A 17,561-nucleotide genomic window follows, 5' to 3' on the forward strand; every position below is an offset into this window, starting at 1 on the left:
GAGGCGGCAGGCGTTTGGTTGAGAGGCGGGTGCCGGATGGTGGAGTACCACTGATGAGAGAGAGAGCGGGCAATAAAGAAGAAGGGACTCTTTTTAGCTCGCATTGTATTTCCACGCGGATACTGGAAAACTCCACAGGAGGATTTGCTTCACCTGCTCGTGTGGTACGTGCGACACGATGGCCCTAAATGTGTTTTTCCATCGTTTTCTAAAGCCCTGTCCTGGCTAGTAGGGCTGTGCGTTTACTGTAGCTAGCGGATTATTGTGCTCGTGACTTTTCAATGATGGAGGACCTAATGCTAGCCGGCGTGGCTACCTTTCAACCATGCAGCTTAGAGTAATCTTTCCCTCGATTTAGTTATGCGGAAGAAAGGCGTTTGTTTGTTTGCAGTCAGGGTTTGGAACGGTGCGGTCATTGTCCGCTTCACGTTTATTTTATCTCCACCCAGATGTCTCTTGAGCCGCCCACACCCATGATTGGGTCACAAGGCGCTCTAAAAAAAGTCTGATTTCCACCAAGTTAAAACCGCTCGGCTTGTTGAGTCGCTTGTTTATGTTCACATAGGTACAGGGGAATATGAAAAGTGCACGTACAGTGCGTGGGACAAGTTAGTTCGTGAGGTCGGGTCATCTTTTGAAGCAAAGCAATTGAAAGCTAGCTGATTAGCAAGTTGCAGCATTTTACAAATACGAGCCCGCGAATAAGAGAAATCCGCGTACAAATGACGCCCATTGAAATGCGTTGAGGGCGAAATTTAAGCCCGCCCCCCCCCCAAAAAAAATATCTTTAAAAAACAACAACAACAAAAAACGCTAATAAACTTCCAATATGCGTTTTCAACGGCGGCGTTAGTCTTCCACTCCACCCCACAAAATTATTGCGGAACGGTCATGTGACGTCAACTGTACCTTGTTATACCTTGACTTATACATTTTATTTGTTCGATAAATGCATCTAAATGCATCACAAAATTTTATAATACAATCTGATTAAAGACAATGTGAATAAATTAACTGGTCCATCCCCACTGACTCCTGATGTCACTCACTACGCCACCCCCTTAAAAGGCACGCATCAACACAAATACTAACAAAACTTAGGTGCCTCATTTGTCCTAACACTTTCTTAGTAGTGTTTTATATCTGGTGTTGCCTTGGGGGATACAAAGTAGGGCTAAGGGGATGCAGTGACCCACAGCAGCCATACTGAGCCCCCTCCCCACTATTATTCTGTGACCTGACCCACATTCGTGTCCCACAGGCGCCTGCTGGGTTCAAGCATGGGACCTGCTTGTGGGTTCGACATCTCCCAGCATTCATCAGTCAATCTTGTCCCACATGACTAACAGGCTCCCGGCCTGAGAGAGGTTCTTCCTCCTCAAGGCAGTCTTATTGCATCATCTAACGAGCCCTTTTCCACAATGTAATGGCAGAATATTTAAAACAACTCTTGTATTAGAGCCCTTAATCCTAACAATGTGGCGGTTCAGCCTGGTTTCAAAATTGTCTTCACCTAGAGTACCAGTCAGAAGTTTGGAACCACCTTCCAATTCAGGGTCCCAAACACTCTTAAGAGGTCAAGAAATTCAAGACGGTAATGCTTGATAATGCACAGCTCTGAACTGAAAGTCATTCCTGGTAATAAAGCAACATCCACATTGTAAAGAAAGCCCAAAATGTGTAAAGCTGTTATCTGGATAAAAGATGCCTCATTTGAATAATCTAAATTACAAATCATATTCGGTTTTGAGCGACATGTTTTTGTTTACCAAATAATTCAATTTCTTTCTAATATCAATGGCCCAAGTATTCATCTACAATTCTGGACAAATACCGTAATTAAAAAAAAACAGAATTAGGTCGTGTTTCCAAACTTTTGACTGGTACTAAACATTAATAAATGGGCCAAATTTCCTCCCTTCCAATAAAAGTCAGCAAAGGGTCTGATTGTCTGATGTATCTAAAAGATTATTACCAAAAAAGATTATCCCATGAAAAAAGCAAAATAATTGTGAGCTCCAGCCTGAATCTCAAATGATTTTTCCTCTGGAGCGGACGTTTCCATGAGTGATTTGCAATGGTTACGTTACAGTGCATGTGGGCTGAGATGGAGGTGGAAGGCCTTCAAGATCTGTGTGGGCATGATGTCCACACAGACTGAAATATGTATGAGGAATATTGTAAGTGAAGCAAAACGATTACATTTGTGCTATTTAGTCCTAGCATTTGCTATTTTCAGTTTTACGGTTGGGGTCCTTCATCCAGCCATTAAAAACATTATTCACAAGAGCTTCTGTGACCAAATATTGGGATGTTCCCCCTCAGGGTTGTTGAGTCATCTTGCACCTTCTCGCATGAATGAACGCTACAAAACTTGTATAACTCATAATACTTTGTTATCTCGGCTGCAGGTGGCCAAGCGAGGAGTACTGCTTCTGGTAGCTGCCGGAAATGTCGCAGAGGAGTGGGCAAGAGGACCCGGAGCGGTACCTTTTTGTGGACCGCGCTGTTGTCTACAACCCAGCTTCGCAGGCCGACTGGACCGCCAAGAGACTAGTATGGATCCCGTCTGAGCGCCACGGCTTTGAGGCGGCCAGCGTGCGCGAGGAGCGCGGCGATGAGGTGGTCGTGGAGCTGGCGGAGAACGGGAAGAGGGCGTCGGTCAACAAGGACGACATCCAGAAGATGAACCCGCCTAAGTTCAGTAAGGTGGAGGACATGGCAGAGCTTACATGCCTCAACGAAGCCTCTGTACTACACAACCTCAAGGACCGCTATTACTCGGGCCTCATTTATGTGAGTAGTTTTGTCTTGTGGTGTGTACCAATGTATTCTTTTACAGTGAACGGTGCAAAAGGTGAAGAGCTGTGATTGAGAAATTTGAACTGAACGGAAACACAGTAAAAATGTATTTGAACACAGAAAAAAATGCTTTTGACTCAGGATGCGCATTTCCAAATAATTAAATATTTTCTTCTTTTTTTTAATACAGATGGACACATTTACAACATAAGACAAATATATCAATGACTTCAAAAATAAATGATTTTATGATTTTTTTTAAATCGGCTGATCAAATCGGTTTTCGGAATTTTTTTTTTTTTTTTTTCCCCCAAATATTGGAATCTGCAACAGCGTCAAAAAATACATGTTGCTCGGGCCTTTCAAATTACAATGAAGCTGCCGGACATGCATGGAGTCTCCACAACACGCAAACAACTGCAAACAAGTTCAACAGATAAAAAGTACGTATGTTTCCGTCTGCAAAATGTCACTTTTTAAAGGCAGCGTAGATCACAGTTTGGATTCATAACAATTATCGGAAGCTGTTATGAGAACCTGCGATTGGCTGGCAACTGATTCAGGGTGTCCCCCGCCTACTGCCCGAAGAGGGCTGGGATAGGCTCCAGCACCCCCCGCGATCCTAGTGAGGATCAAGCGGTTCGGAAAAACAAAACATGAACACCTAATTTTCATCTTTTTAGAGCATCAAAGAAACACCACCCACTACAATGTGCATGATTGGTGCTGGTAGCGGAGTAGGCAACACTGTGTACTTGCCATCACTGCTACTTCCTCTGTGCTTGAGGAGTTCATTCATTTTGCAGTTTTCCGAAAAGTGTTGTCATCCATGTCTTCAAAATATACTGTATGCCCACCCATGGCCAATTTCTCTCCCCTACCCTATGTTGTTGATTTGGTATTGACGCGTATGGTATCTGAGAGCTTTTGCAACACTGTATACTGGTTTTGGTGTCTGTGTGTCCCTACTTTTTACTGAAAATGGCAAATGTCAGGAGGAGGCCTCAATGCACCCAGATAACAACTCCCACTCTCCTGATTTCACAAATGCCTCCATATTTGCTGAATCACTCACTCCCTCACTGTGTTTTTCTTAGAATTTTCTCAGAAGCATGATGTGGGGGAACTCTCATTTCAAAGTTAGATGTATTAACTCCCCTCAGAGCAACAAAAACCTTATCGAGTGGAACCTCCGTTGCCAAACATAACATTTAGAAAACAATTTTCTTTCAGGCCTTTGTTAGACTGATTACCAGGGTGAGAAAACCCTCCAATTCAGCCTTCAATTCAACACTTCAAGTTAGCGCTTCTACTGTACAAGGTTCTTTTATTTCTTCTTTTAAATAACACCGGGCCCAAGGGTATATTTCTTCCAAAATAATATTCCCGACTCTTCAAAGGGCTCTTATGACTTGCCTCTTAGTAGGCATGCCATAATCATGTCCTACATTAGCTGTCCAAGTGATAATGAACCACTTTGTGACATGTATGCCTGGAATAGTCCGGGGCTCGGAGCTCATGGGCCCGACCACCTGAGACACGAACAGAGGTATCACTTTTTTTTCCTGCGCTATTGTGACTGCATGAGCTGATGTTAAAAATAATTGTGTGTTAGCAAGCATTTGCAGGTTCAACCTCATGTTTACTTGTTCATATGATAAGTCCATGTCAACCACAGTTTGTCTTCGTACAAAGATAGTATTCTGTTCATGGAAGAGGAATTGACTCCAGACGTATGCATCTACTCTAGGAACCCCACTTCGGCATGCGCATCACGACGGCAGCTGAAAATTTACAGCACAGTAAAGTTCTCTTCATTAATCCCGTGAGGCTAATAAGATCAAACATATTAGATACTTGCCTCACGGGCTCATGAAATTATCAAAATTATGTGCACCCATAGGGTTTAGTTATACAGAGGCCCCTTAGCTTAAAGTTTTAGGGGCATGGGCACAAAATGTTCAGCACACATGCAAAGTAAACATGACATGCAAACCATCACACATTCTTTCGTTCTTTCTTTTTTTTTAAAAAACTATTGTTTGGATATTTCATAGCAGCCTTAGGAGAAATGAAAATGTACTCAGTCGAGCATCGAGGTTGATTGAGTCATTTGTGTGAGCGAGCCGTCATCCAGCCCACGTTGATGCTCTTGTGTTCTAATAGAGTTGTGTAAACTTAGTGGAAGAGCTGTTCATTGTCAGTGAATATATTCCAAAGCATTCACAAGGCATTCATGTGATTTTTTAATTTAATTGAATGATTTATTTCTTTTTTCATGAAGCCTGTTCGGGTGGCGCCCCTGTCGGGCATCAGAGCTCCCCTGCTTTTGAGCATCATTGCAGCTGTCCAAGAAGGTTCAGCGCAAGTCTGTTTTATTGATGCCACTCTGATGCATTATTGAATGCAAGCTGGTCCACGTGCACGCTCATCTTTAACCGGCATTGATGTTGCAGTGTGTATGCGGGGTTGAACGACTTCAGATTTAAAAAAAAAAAAATTGGGGGGAACATGGCAATAATCCCTTGCTTGTAGATTTGAAGTAACAACTATATACTTATTAGATCGGGTATCAACATTTTAAAGCTTTATGCGTAATAGCATTACAATATGCATGTGGGGTAGAAATCAACCCCTCAAGAACAAATTGTGTTCAAGAAGCTATTTCTTTCTTTGCTCAGTTTGAGGTTTTTCAGAGACACTTTAGCTGACTGTTGGGATTACACACAGCGCCACACAAACTGTTCACTTTGGCACATTTGGAATTCCACAGTTGATTTCTTTTTCTGGCCATCCAATGCGTTCGGAGCATCAAGCTTTGCAGACTTATTACCAGAATTCTTAGGTACTTGATATTGTGTGACCTGTCTAAGATAAAATCCTGTACTAACAATTCTTACAAGCTGTACGAATTTAAATTAGAAAATTATGCACCGAAGCCGCGATAATTGAACCGCGAATTCGCAAGGGATTACTGTAATAGTATTGAACTGAATTTCAGTATAATATAGCTGGACTTACAAACAAACAAACCAAAAAAAAATAAAAGATTAAATATTACTGGCTGGTGTCCTGTCATGGCTGCCTGACTCGGCAGCCAACTTCTTGCCCTAAGAGGTCCGCTAATCCCACAAAATACCCCCTGGGGGTCCACTGTCAAGAGCAGCCAGCTGAGTCATTCCTGTCTCCCCGCTGCCCGTGGACCATGCTGGGTCGGTTGCAGTGATCCGTCTGTCTGGCTGTGTGCCCACTGTCGGGGGTCCGTGAGAGGTTACTGTGGCACATAATTTGTCTAGAAGTTAGTCGATGCCAGCTAAAAAGGGTTTGGATATTAGCATGATTACGGTAGTTATGAAGGAGCTCCTGAGCGCTTTTATTGCATGCTCAAAACAAAGATGCCGATTGGACAAAGAGGGGATCTGAGCTCTGAAAACACATTACTGTTTTCAATCGGTTTGCTTTTTTTGAACTGCAGGGTTTAATTTAGTACATAGCTGCAGCTGTTGTGAAAGCGCTATATAAATCAGGATCTATTGTATTGTATATTATCATTTTTGACCATCATTTGATAAGTGACCAAAATCCAAAATCAGTATACTTTAATTATGGAACACCTAAACAACCTGAATATAGACACAACCAAAGTGCAAATCTGCTCTGTGGCATTATGTATTATTTGTCTGCTGATATTGCTATGACTCACAATTCAGAGATTAAATTAACTGCAAATTGTCAGGTGAGGATTTTTTTTTTTGCGGTTGGGGGCCTCTTGAATCAAGACCTTTGATCCCAGTCATTGATATGCGATTGAAATAGCCTTAATCCTGGGCCGCCATTGTCTACTGGACAGCGTCATGCACTCTTGACTTAATGGCGTGTTCAGGGATTAATACTGCTCCGGCCGCTTTGTCTGCAATTGGATGTCTGTTCACATTATGTCGGCGCACCAGCTGCGGATTACCGCATCGGGCTCACTGTCTGATTTCAGTCACTCATTAATAGATATTAGGGGAGAATTGCCACAATTCATGAAATAAACCTAAACGCACGTTCCCCATCTACACAGGTTGTTAATATTGATACAAAGTGCATTTTAAGATAAGATAAGATAAGATATCCTTTATTCGTCCCACAATGGGGAAATTTACAGCCTCCAGCAGCAAGAATGTATGTAGAAAGAATGTGTTAATGTGTACAAGAAGCAGCAGCAAGGTCTGCGATTTGTGCTCAGTTCATGTTCCAAATAATCCTCAGCAGTTAACATAAAAGCCTCTGCAAATAAATATAAGGTGAACTCAAATAGCCACTGGACTATGTTTCCTTTGTGTTTCTTTTACTAGACATACTCTGGCCTCTTCTGTGTCGTCATAAATCCCTACAAAAACCTCCCCATCTACTCTGAGAACATCGTGGAAATGTACCGTGGCAAAAAGAGGCACGAGATGCCCCCTCACATCTACGCCATCTCAGAGTCTGCTTACAGATGCATGCTACAAGGTAAGTCGGCTGCTCTCCATTTCCGTCACAAACGACCTCGATCAATAGGACCGTATTTGATCAAAGACACCATCTGCTGCCAAGATTTGATGTACCCGCACTGGATGTGATCGTAACTTCAGATGATGTCACAGTCATTGTACTAAAATGAGTTTATAGTTTTTATAAAGAACTGGGAATGCCGCTTTCTCATGACTAACGGTTGATGGTATGTTAGCTGCTTAGCATATGCATGCATGTAATGAATGGCCTTCTCAAACTGCACAACTTTTTTTGTCATTCATGACGGTTGCGCTGTCGGACTACTACATAAATATCTGCGTCTTAGACCGATCGAGATGTCACACGAGTACACAAGTACGTCACTGACCGGACCGCACCCAATGCTTCCAACAAGATTCAATTCATCAGCGCAGGTCCCTTAGGGATGCGGGACCAGCAGCTGACAAAGTCATGTTGACGGAGACATAATGCTTGTGAGAAAAAAAATAAAAATAAGAGAGAGCGAAACCATTGACCCGTTTCTGGATGGGAGGGAGAAGGCAGTGTGAACTTTCTATTGTCCAGAAAGCACTATCAGTTGAAATGCTTCGTATACTTGCCAATATTTACCTTTTTGTTCAAGTCACTGTTTAAATACTATACTGTGTACTGTTCTGAGATTGTGTGCGCCGTGTCCAGTTCTCTCGTCATAAGTAGGGGAGCACTGTCTACCGATTGGTCAAGAACTAATCCAAGGACCACGTAGGATGTGTCAGACTAGGCGGCAAGATAAACAATAATTCTGACAAGCCAGGCTTTTTTGTCATCCGGTTTGTGAAGCGTCCCAGACACCTCACGGCCACTTGTTGAGTATTTAACACTATGCGGCCTATGACACATCAAGACAGCTCCAAACAGGCTCCAAGACTGTAGCGTTATCTACGACAGGTCTGTCGACTTACAATTGTGTTACAATCGTGTCATCTGACGTCGGCATTACTTATCAGGTTGACCAGTGCTTTGGAGTGGTTATGTGGACTATGCAGCTGGACCCCAAGACTGCTGTTATTTAATTTAAAACTTTTATGTTTCATGGTGACTCTGACCACCTTAATATAGCTTGATTGATTGTATCCCTTGTGACTGGAGTCCTTTACACTGAATTACATTTTCAAGCGCCCTTGTAGTTGCCAAACTTCCCGACTCTCTCAGTGACCAGTGACCGACTGGGCTCAGACCGTCAAGAACACAGAGGGTGACCCCATTGTGCTTGACAGTTAGGCCTTTGTGCGACGGAGATGGCTTACAAGTGATGCTGGTGACAAAACTGGACAGCCCTGTCACCCCTTTCAGGCTTCACAGCCTGTCAAAGCAAAAGCAGCATGACCTATTTTTACTACTTTCCTGCCTGTTCCTTAACATTACATATCAGCAGTCTAAGCAACATGTTTTCATTTGACTAATTTAACGCAAATCTTGCCGTTTAATCAGTGAGTTGTTTTTAAGGTTGGATAGATTTCCCCCCCCCCCCAATGTTAGTGTTTTGTTTTTCCTTCTTAATGGCTTCCGTAGCCTACTGATGTGCCCTCTTTACACTGAAGATATGGCGGTGAGCAGGGAGGCGCTAATTTACGAATCAGTCACTTAGAAGTGGCTTGGGTTTGTGGCGTCACACAATGACCAACATAAAGTCTGCTACAGGTAAGTTTACAGACGGTTAAAACCGGCGCTTGTAGCACTGAAGGGGAAACGCCCTCTAAGAAACAGACAATTGTAATTATTTCCCATCATTGTGGCAGCATTAGGTCAGCACATTTAATTTTTACCACTAAGGCTTGCTTTTGCGCTCAGGAGGCATTCGGTTTCGGCATTTTAATTCTTGGATTAGGATTTGCTTTCATATGCGATGACACCAAACGTTTCTTCTATGCCCGCCTGTTCATACCAAATTCTCAACAGGCGCAAAGAAAATATCCTCTCAACATAAATAGACAACCTGCACAAATGTCATGCTTCATAATGGGTGGAACGAGAGAAACGCTGCCGAGCACCACCATTCTTATTTATTTTATTACTGCTGTGTTCATATTGGAGTGAACAGTGTTGTGCTTAGAAAAAGAGGTTTGTAGGTTGGAGATTAGTGGATGCCAGCTGCTGCTCAGAGGGGTGGCCCAAAGCATCTTCAGCAACCTGATTGATATTAGCGATTATCCAGTTTGATAGTAAAACGCAAGTGTGTTGATGAAGATGGTCAGAAAGCCATTAAAAGCCGAAATGTTTTATAATCCGTGCCAAGTGTGTAATGCTATTGACATGTTGCCATTGTGACTTGCGTAATATGATTGTCAAAGTACAGAAGTCTGAAAATGTCAGTTTTAGCTGTCATGCCAGGATGTTTGTTTTGGAATTAATTCGTTTGATTGTGCTGAGACTGAAGCGTCGGTTGCATTAATGCATAACATTTGGAGCCGTTAACAAATGATGACGTCCTGTTGTTGGCTAGCGGGTGTCTTAGTCTCACAGGCATCCGTTAATTACCTCTACTGTACATAGTTGTTTCGCCCACCAACGCTCTGATGTGCTGTTTAATGGCCTCTTACCAAACACAAATAGTGTGTAAGCAGATCAGTAAAACCTAATGCACATCTGTTGTTGATTAACGTCCTGATTTTTTTACTCTTGATATGATATCACTATATGAGTCATTATGGACTCCGGAAGTGCTTTTTGAAGAATAAAAGCATGTTGAAAGATATCCTGTCAGCAGTTATGGGTTGGCAGTGAGCACAAGCACCTCTTGAAGGGTCCCAGGAAAGGATAGTGTGTCTTTGTTTCAGTGAGAAACTCTCCCTCCTTGCGTCCCACTGGTGCCAAATAAGAGTCTTTGGTTGATTTCCATCAGCCTCTATCTTAGATCAGTGTGTGCTTTCCAAATGTATAGCCTCATGGCATCCATTCCAAGACAGATTCTTCATGATACTGAACAGTGTATGATGTAACTCGCACAGCAAAGAATGTCTGATAAAATGCTTGGGAATGTTTATAATAACAGAGCAGACACCAAGAATACGGCTTTGTTCCACCTGGTTGCAATTCCTGTACACAGTAACAGCTCTCATGTCCCTTTGAATGAAGAACCTAAAAGCTTCACCGTCGGTACATAATAACACACACATCGTCCAGGAAATTTCTGAGATTCAGCACGTGCAGCACACACGCATACAGAATTAGCGCGAGACCAGTGACTGCTTTTAACCCATTCAGCTAGAGTGCTGTTACTCCAAAAAAGCTGCAACAGAAGTGATGGGTAGCTACTTTTGTGTTCTGAATGGTAAAATTAGAACACTTGAGTACGACTTCAGAGATGTATCTTTTGGTAATACCCATGAACTCCAGAATTCAAGCAGTCGTCTGTCATGATTCGGTTTGGGACCAACAGGTGGCACTGTAGGGCTCTCCCTGCAGCTACACACTTGTTGGTCATTAGGTAATTAGTGCTGTAAAAGGACTCCCAGCCTGACCACTCATGGTCGGGTCAGTGTTTGCTCTTGGCTACTCTCATGTTTGTTTGTTGCTTTTTGCTTGCTGCTGTCATGTTTTTGTTTGATACTTTGGACTGCGTTTGTTTTGGATTTAGTTTTCTCTGTTTCAATACACTTCTTCAAGTGCACCCTGCTCCTCCCTCCAGCCTGCTTTTTGGGGTCCACCACCACCTCGTATCGTGACTTCGTGGATCACAAATAATGGACCAAACATGCACCAGCTTACTTTCGATCCTGCCAAATGAGTTTCCGGTTAACGCAGTTCAAAGTTAAATGACCATACTTTTTATTCTTTAAGTTGTCCTTTGTTTTTTACATTGTGCCCAACTCTCATTTACTGTGTAATAATCTAATTACATCTTATCTAAACATGTATTTGTTACATATTTTGATGCATTCTTATGCTTCAGAAAACATTTATGTCTGAATTTTGAGGAGCTAGGAATGGATTAGGGCATTTACATGGAAAATGCGTCTCTACTTATAAAAATGACAGTTCACTATCCTTTCACTCCCACATCAATAACATTACCCGGTCCGCTCATTTCCACCTTCGCAATATAAACCGCCTCCGTCCCTCACTCACTCCGCACACCACCGCTATCCTTGTTCACAGTCTCGTCACTTCCCGTATTGACTACTGCAACTCACTCCTCTTCGGTGTCCATCAAAAATTCCTCCATAAACTTCAACTTGTTCAGAATTCAGCAGCCCGGATCATCACGAGAACCCCCTCCTTCCATCATATCACCCCCATCCTCCGACAGCTCCACTGGCTTCCTGTCAAACTTAGAATCAACTTCAAAATACTTCTCTATACATTCAAAGCCATCCATAACCTTGCGCCCCCCTATCTGTCAGATCTTCTTCAAATCTCCATTCCCTCTCGCTCACTCAGGTCCTCATCCTCCCTCCACCTTTTTCTACCCTCTGCCCGTCTCAGTACAATGGGGTGCAGAGCCTTCAGTCGCTCTGCCCCCAAACTCTGGAACTCACTTCCTCCCAACATTCGTAATATATACTCTCTTTCCTTATTCAAAACCCAGCTCAAAACCCACCTATTCAGACTTGCCTACCCGCCTTAAATCTTTCTTTCTTTATTTATTATTTTATCTGTGTTTTACTATTGGTCTTGGCTGTACAGTGTCCTTGAGTGTTGTGAAAGGCGCTTACAAATGTGATGTATTATTATTAAATGTACTAGTTAATACATTTCTTCCGGAACCAATTAATTTTGTAAGTAGAGGTACCACTGTACTTCATTCCAGAACCCAACTGGATACATATTACCAACCAATTGTTTCTTAAGTGCACCTTCAAGTCTGCTGAGAGTGGCAAAAAGGCATTACGACCAGTAGAATCCAAGTATGCCTTCATGTTTACCTCATCAGTCACTTATTTTTCAGTTTTCTCTTCTCTGGACAGCCTTTAGCTACCTTACTGGCTGTCACAAGTGATTTGTAAAAGAGCAGACCTGTTTATGAAGTCGTGATGCTTTTTCTTCAGTTTGCAAAAAGACTTTGATTGAAATTCATAACCTTATTGTGTTAGTTCCTCATGCAATACATTTTAGATTCCATAGCTGCTCTCCTCAAAAATGTTCCACATCGCAAAGCAAATATTGAGGATCTTGACTGCATATGTTTCCATTTGTAAAACTGTGGCTGACACAAACCAGTCCAATCTCTCCTGACCCCAGTGGTCTTTGTCATTTTGCTCCCGCAATAAATTATTTTAATTGCTTCACCACTCAAACTTTTACAACAGTGTTGACATCCATGTCTATTTGAGTGGTCCAGTCACTTCTTTCCATTTTGAAGAGTTTCCTGATACGAGGAAGATGTGCGTGTAATAAAGTTGTATCCAATCCATTGATATGGTTGATGACTTTCAGTAGAATTTACTGCACTGTCACATAATGAACATGAGCATAAACGATCACAAGACACACATCATTGTCCTTAAATAATGATTAAAAATCATCAGTTACTTTTTAGTGTTTTAAATTCAGCCATCTTATAGTTTGGATATTTGATTAACCCCTCATCCCACCAATTTACAGTATTTACAAAGATTCGGTGAACGTCTCTGTCCTTGATATACGTTATAAATGTGGTGGAGATGTTAGAGTATGGAAGTGAAGAGAAGGGATCCTATTTTCCCCCCGTGTCTGCATACAGACTGATAAACAGCAGGTATCTTAGTGGTGTTGGTGTGTTGCTACAGATAGCAACATGAACAAAGAGGTCTTGTTGTAACGGTAACATACGACTTAGCTCTCAAAGGATTGCGTTCGGCATAGACTCGATTCTCAAAATCTTTTTAACTCCCTATAGAATTTATATAAATAAATAATAATAATGCATAAATAAATAAAGTCCCTGTAAAATTCCTATTTATTTTTTACTTTTGTTCTTCTACTTCTCCGTTTCATAATTTTGCTTCTCTAAACTGGGAATATTTCCATTGTAAGATGAATAAAAGTTTTCTTATCGTATATTTGTGTTTCTCATCGATGACTAAAATGTCTTCCAGGAGTGTCTGGTATGAAACTCATTCCAACATTCTCCATTCAAACAGGTGCCGTCATGGCTCTGTTGCTGCTCTGATAATCCCTTGGGTCCTGTTTTCTCTGTCACTGCCATTTGTACAGAATAATAACTTAGAAAGAGGAAGAGAAATCTCAATTTTTGACTGTTTGATTACAGGGCCTCTCGCTGCTTTGATGTCATTTTATTTATGTAGCCGAATGCTTAGTGCTCAAGAATACTTGGACAGGACTAAAGTGGAACCTGGAGTTGGACCATCAACCGTTTAATTGCTAGATGCTGCTACTGTAGAATTCAAATGACCTAATTCTCAAACCGCCTTCTCCATTTTTCAGAAATGCGTCTTGTAACCTGAACTTGCGTCATACAGTGGATATAAAGAACATGAAATCATTCATGTGACCCTGTAGATCTGAATAGATTTTTTTCTTTGTATTCTTAAGAGGGGGGAGAAAAAATAAACACTGAAATAGCACAATTTCTCCTTGTGTATTTGGGAGATTTTGTTATGGTTCATTAGAGCCAAGGTTGAACATTTGGACATCAAAATGTGTTTGCAGTTGGAAACAGTAGTCATTAATAACAATAAAAAACTTCATGCTTCTGTTGGATAGCAAATTAAAAAACACCCAAAAAAACCCCACAAACTAAAAAAAGTCAGGAAAAGCCTCCTGGAACATCTGAACTTTATTTGAGGTTAATCAGGCACTTAAAACAATAGCCGTGATGTACTGAATCACATTTAACATGAGTTTGAATATGATTGGTTAATTCTGAACACAGCAACATCCATGGTTTCAGAGGGTGTTCACACTTGTACAACCACATTTCAGTTTGTAGTTTTTAAAATGAATAAATTGGAGGTCAATTAATGGTGGGAATAAATACACACAAACAAAAATAATTATTTATCTTGGTCTCTTTTTTAAAATTTTTTACACCACAAAAATGCATGTAAAGATTTTCTTTTTTTTTTCCCCTCTGACATTGAGAAAAAGACTATAGATCTGTGCGTGTGGCTGCACCCCCTTTGTCACAGAATTTAACTGCAGGAAGTTCCCAGTCAATGCCAGGAAATCCAGATTACCCCTGATGCTTCCCCCAGCTGTGTCCTCATTCAGATACCTTTCCAGTTTCCACATAGTAGGCACTTCACCTCAAGCTGTCAAGCTGTCAGTGCTTCAACAACGCAGTATGTTGACATATACACAAGACACTTGGTGGAAGTGTTTCTCAAACTATTTTCGATTCAAATGAACCAATGCCAGCCAATGATATCCCCACGCGCCATTCTCTCGCTTCCAACAATCTGTGGTTCTGTAGTTTATCTAAAAACGTATTCCTTCACTTGATTCACTCACTGCACATGAGGAAATGTGTCTAAGACCATCCAAGGATGAGGTTTCTGGTGGTCAAAACAATTTTAGTTCAGTATGATCAACGTGGGTCAAGAGATGATTTTTTTTTTTTTTTTTTTTTTGTCGGGGCATAGGTGATTGTACTTGGCTCATGCTCCTGAAACTCTTGATGCTGTCAATCAAAGAGCCACTGGAGACAAAGTCAAAGACAGAACTGCTGAGGCTGACTTGTATCTTTCTCCTTGTTATTCGCAGATCGAGAGGACCAGTCCATTTTGTGCACGTAAGTCTACCACGCTGCATAGTCGACTACTGTTCACACACGTTATATTGAGTCATAAAACAGGAACAATTACACACATGAATTTGAACGTAAGAAGCATATAATTAGTGGCTCTGAGTGGCGCAGTCAGCGTCGCCAGGTCAAGAGTGTTGCTTCAGGTCCCTGTGACGCTGACCAGACTGTTGTTACTTGAAAGAAAAGCATTTTTGACATTTTTGTAACCAAGCCATCTGGCTTTTCGACTCACAAGAGTGTACAGATGACAGGAATGAAGAAAATTCCAAAGTTATCAAGACCTGAACCCTGCCACAACCTTGCCTGCTCTTCAAATAGAGGCAGGCGTCTATATCGTACTTCTATTTTTACATTGGCTTGAAATGCCAAACTGTCGTTGCTCTTTTACCAACTGTGATTTTTTTTTTCTAGCTAACATTTGCGATCCAACATTTTGTATCAGACAATAAATTCATCGCAGAGCTGTGCATTTTTACGTTATGTGCACAGCCACAATAAATAAGTTTTCTTTTTTGAGGGGGGTAAAAGCATATATATATATATACATTACATACAAGGGATGTTGTTTGTCTGTGTATACCCTGCGATTGGCTGGCAACCAGTTCAGGGTGTACCCCCTCTACTGCCTGATGACAGCTGGGACAGGTTCCAGCACCCCCCGCGACCCTCGTGAGGATAAAGTGGTTCAGATAGCGGATGGATGGGATGGCTGGATGATTACATGTGGAATGTCACACCCAGCACTTTTACTTTCAACAAGTGATACATTGGTATTCATTCCTCCACAATTACCTATGTTTTAACCGTATTTACATTGAGATACACTATTTGGTGAATTTATTTATTTTGGGCATGTGCAAATTTGCACTTACGGTTAAACCCCAGACGTGATTTAAATCTCAAGTGTCCCTCAATTCTTTTTTTTTTTTTAGGGCTTACGGGACTTTAGAGGATTTCCTCCCTCTGTTTTTTGTTTGCAACACCGCAAAGGGAGCAGCAAAAAGCAAGCTCAACATTTACAAAACCACAATTTGCTAAGCTTGACCTAAGCTAAACTGCATGCTGGTCCTGAAGGAGTACTATGTGTTTTTGCTATTTTGGAGAGCAATATAGCTACGGTCTGAAAGGGCCTGCAAATCTGTACAACTGCCTCTTCCCTATTGATTTTTTTTTTTTTAATGGCCGAGACAGAGGTGGGATGGATTTGAAGTTCATTCCCAGGATGGGGTTTTTCCAAAGCTTGTTCTGAGTCTTTTGTTCTTTTTGTCACTCACAGTGGTGAGTCTGGAGCTGGCAAGACGGAGAACACAAAGAAGGTCATCCAGTACCTGGCACATGTTGCCTCCTCCCACAAAGGAAGGAAAGACCATAACATTCCTGTGAGTATTACCTGAACAACTAAAAAAGAAAATCTATTTAACTTTAGTGTCAATGTCCACATAAATAAATAACAGCCATGGCGGGATTGCTACCGGTTTTAGGTTTTCTCATAGTCAATGAATTATCTTCCATGATTGTGGACAGCTGTTCTGTGCGTGCGATCTAACACTTTGAAATTTGTTCATTTTGTAACAAACAGCCAGAATCTCCTAAACCAGTGAAGCTCCAGGCAAGTCTCTTATTTTTCATTATACACTTCATTTTATTTATGTGCACGTAACACCCAAACAATCTTTCAGCCGTATCGGGCAAATCTTATGATTGACACCAGTCGATAGTTAGTTGGTGTAAATTGATCCGTCTCAAAATGAAAACACGCATTGAAGACGGTTCTCACACCACTGATACATGAAATTTACCGGTACTCGTGTTCACTTTGTTTGTTTTGTTTGTTTTTTTACTGTCAGGCGCAAAATGCAGTTGTAAGTACTTTTTGTAAGATGGCATGCAACTTTCAAAATTACGTGACTGTTTTTTATGTGCATATGTTGTCTATGTGAATGTGCCATGACGTAAAAGTTTTGTACCTGTCATTTTTTGTGAATACAGTTAACATTGAGACGCTAAAAGTATTTTATTGGTTCCTCTTCCAAGTGTCATACACAAACATTTTGGACCGCCACAAGAATTTTGTATCATGACATTAATGTAATTATTGATTTCTCATTTGAAAATAACACTTGACTCCCCTCATGTCCTACAGAGTGGAGCCCTCTTTTATGTGAGTAGAATGTAGATTTTCACCTGACTCACCTTACTTACAATACAAATTGGGGGGGGGGGGCTCAACCTACTCTGCTTCCATCCACACTTTGCTCCTAGAAAGACCATTAACGCTTTCATATATGGTCTTAGGTTGTTCTGTAGCTGCTTTTCATCCACATCCATTCACTTGCGGGTGGTTATCCTTTATTTTACGCACAATCTTACCTGCACTGATCGAGGAAGCAGGATTTGTAGCAATCTCACTTGGGCACGACCTGCTGCGTGGCCGCTTTATTAATCTACTGAGCTTTTCCAGCATTAATCAATCACATTTACAGTGGAACCTGAAAAGTCGAATTGTTTAAATGTTTTCTCGTGGTAGCGGTGA

At 41.4% G+C, this 17,561-nt stretch overlaps 1 protein-coding gene across 5 annotated transcripts in view; it reads left to right on the plus strand.

Moving 5' to 3' along the window:
• The window catches only part of myh10 (myosin, heavy chain 10, non-muscle), a 42,123-nt gene continuing 24,562 nt past the window's right edge, over positions 1 to 17,561 (plus strand). For 2 of the 5 annotated variants that reach the window (XM_052084792.1, XM_052084795.1), the window contains exons 1-8: positions 1 to 164; positions 2,412 to 2,796; positions 7,143 to 7,299; positions 14,986 to 15,013; positions 16,305 to 16,407; positions 16,608 to 16,637; positions 16,876 to 16,890; positions 17,172 to 17,189. In XM_052084792.1, coding sequence (XP_051940752.1) covers positions 2,452 to 2,796; positions 7,143 to 7,299; positions 14,986 to 15,013; positions 16,305 to 16,407; positions 16,608 to 16,637; positions 16,876 to 16,890; positions 17,172 to 17,189 — 696 coding nt within the window. In that variant the 5' untranslated portion in view covers positions 1 to 164; positions 2,412 to 2,451. The remainder of the gene's footprint in view (positions 165 to 2,411; positions 2,797 to 7,142; positions 7,300 to 14,985; positions 15,014 to 16,304; positions 16,408 to 16,607; positions 16,638 to 16,875; positions 16,891 to 17,171; positions 17,190 to 17,561) is intronic. The other 3 variants (XM_052084793.1, XM_052084797.1, XM_052084794.1) reach the window with 2 other exon arrangements.

This window comes from Hippocampus zosterae, chromosome 13 (assembly GCF_025434085.1).
Source record: "Hippocampus zosterae strain Florida chromosome 13, ASM2543408v3, whole genome shotgun sequence".
Classification (NCBI taxonomy): Eukaryota; Metazoa; Chordata; class Actinopteri; order Syngnathiformes; family Syngnathidae; genus Hippocampus; species Hippocampus zosterae.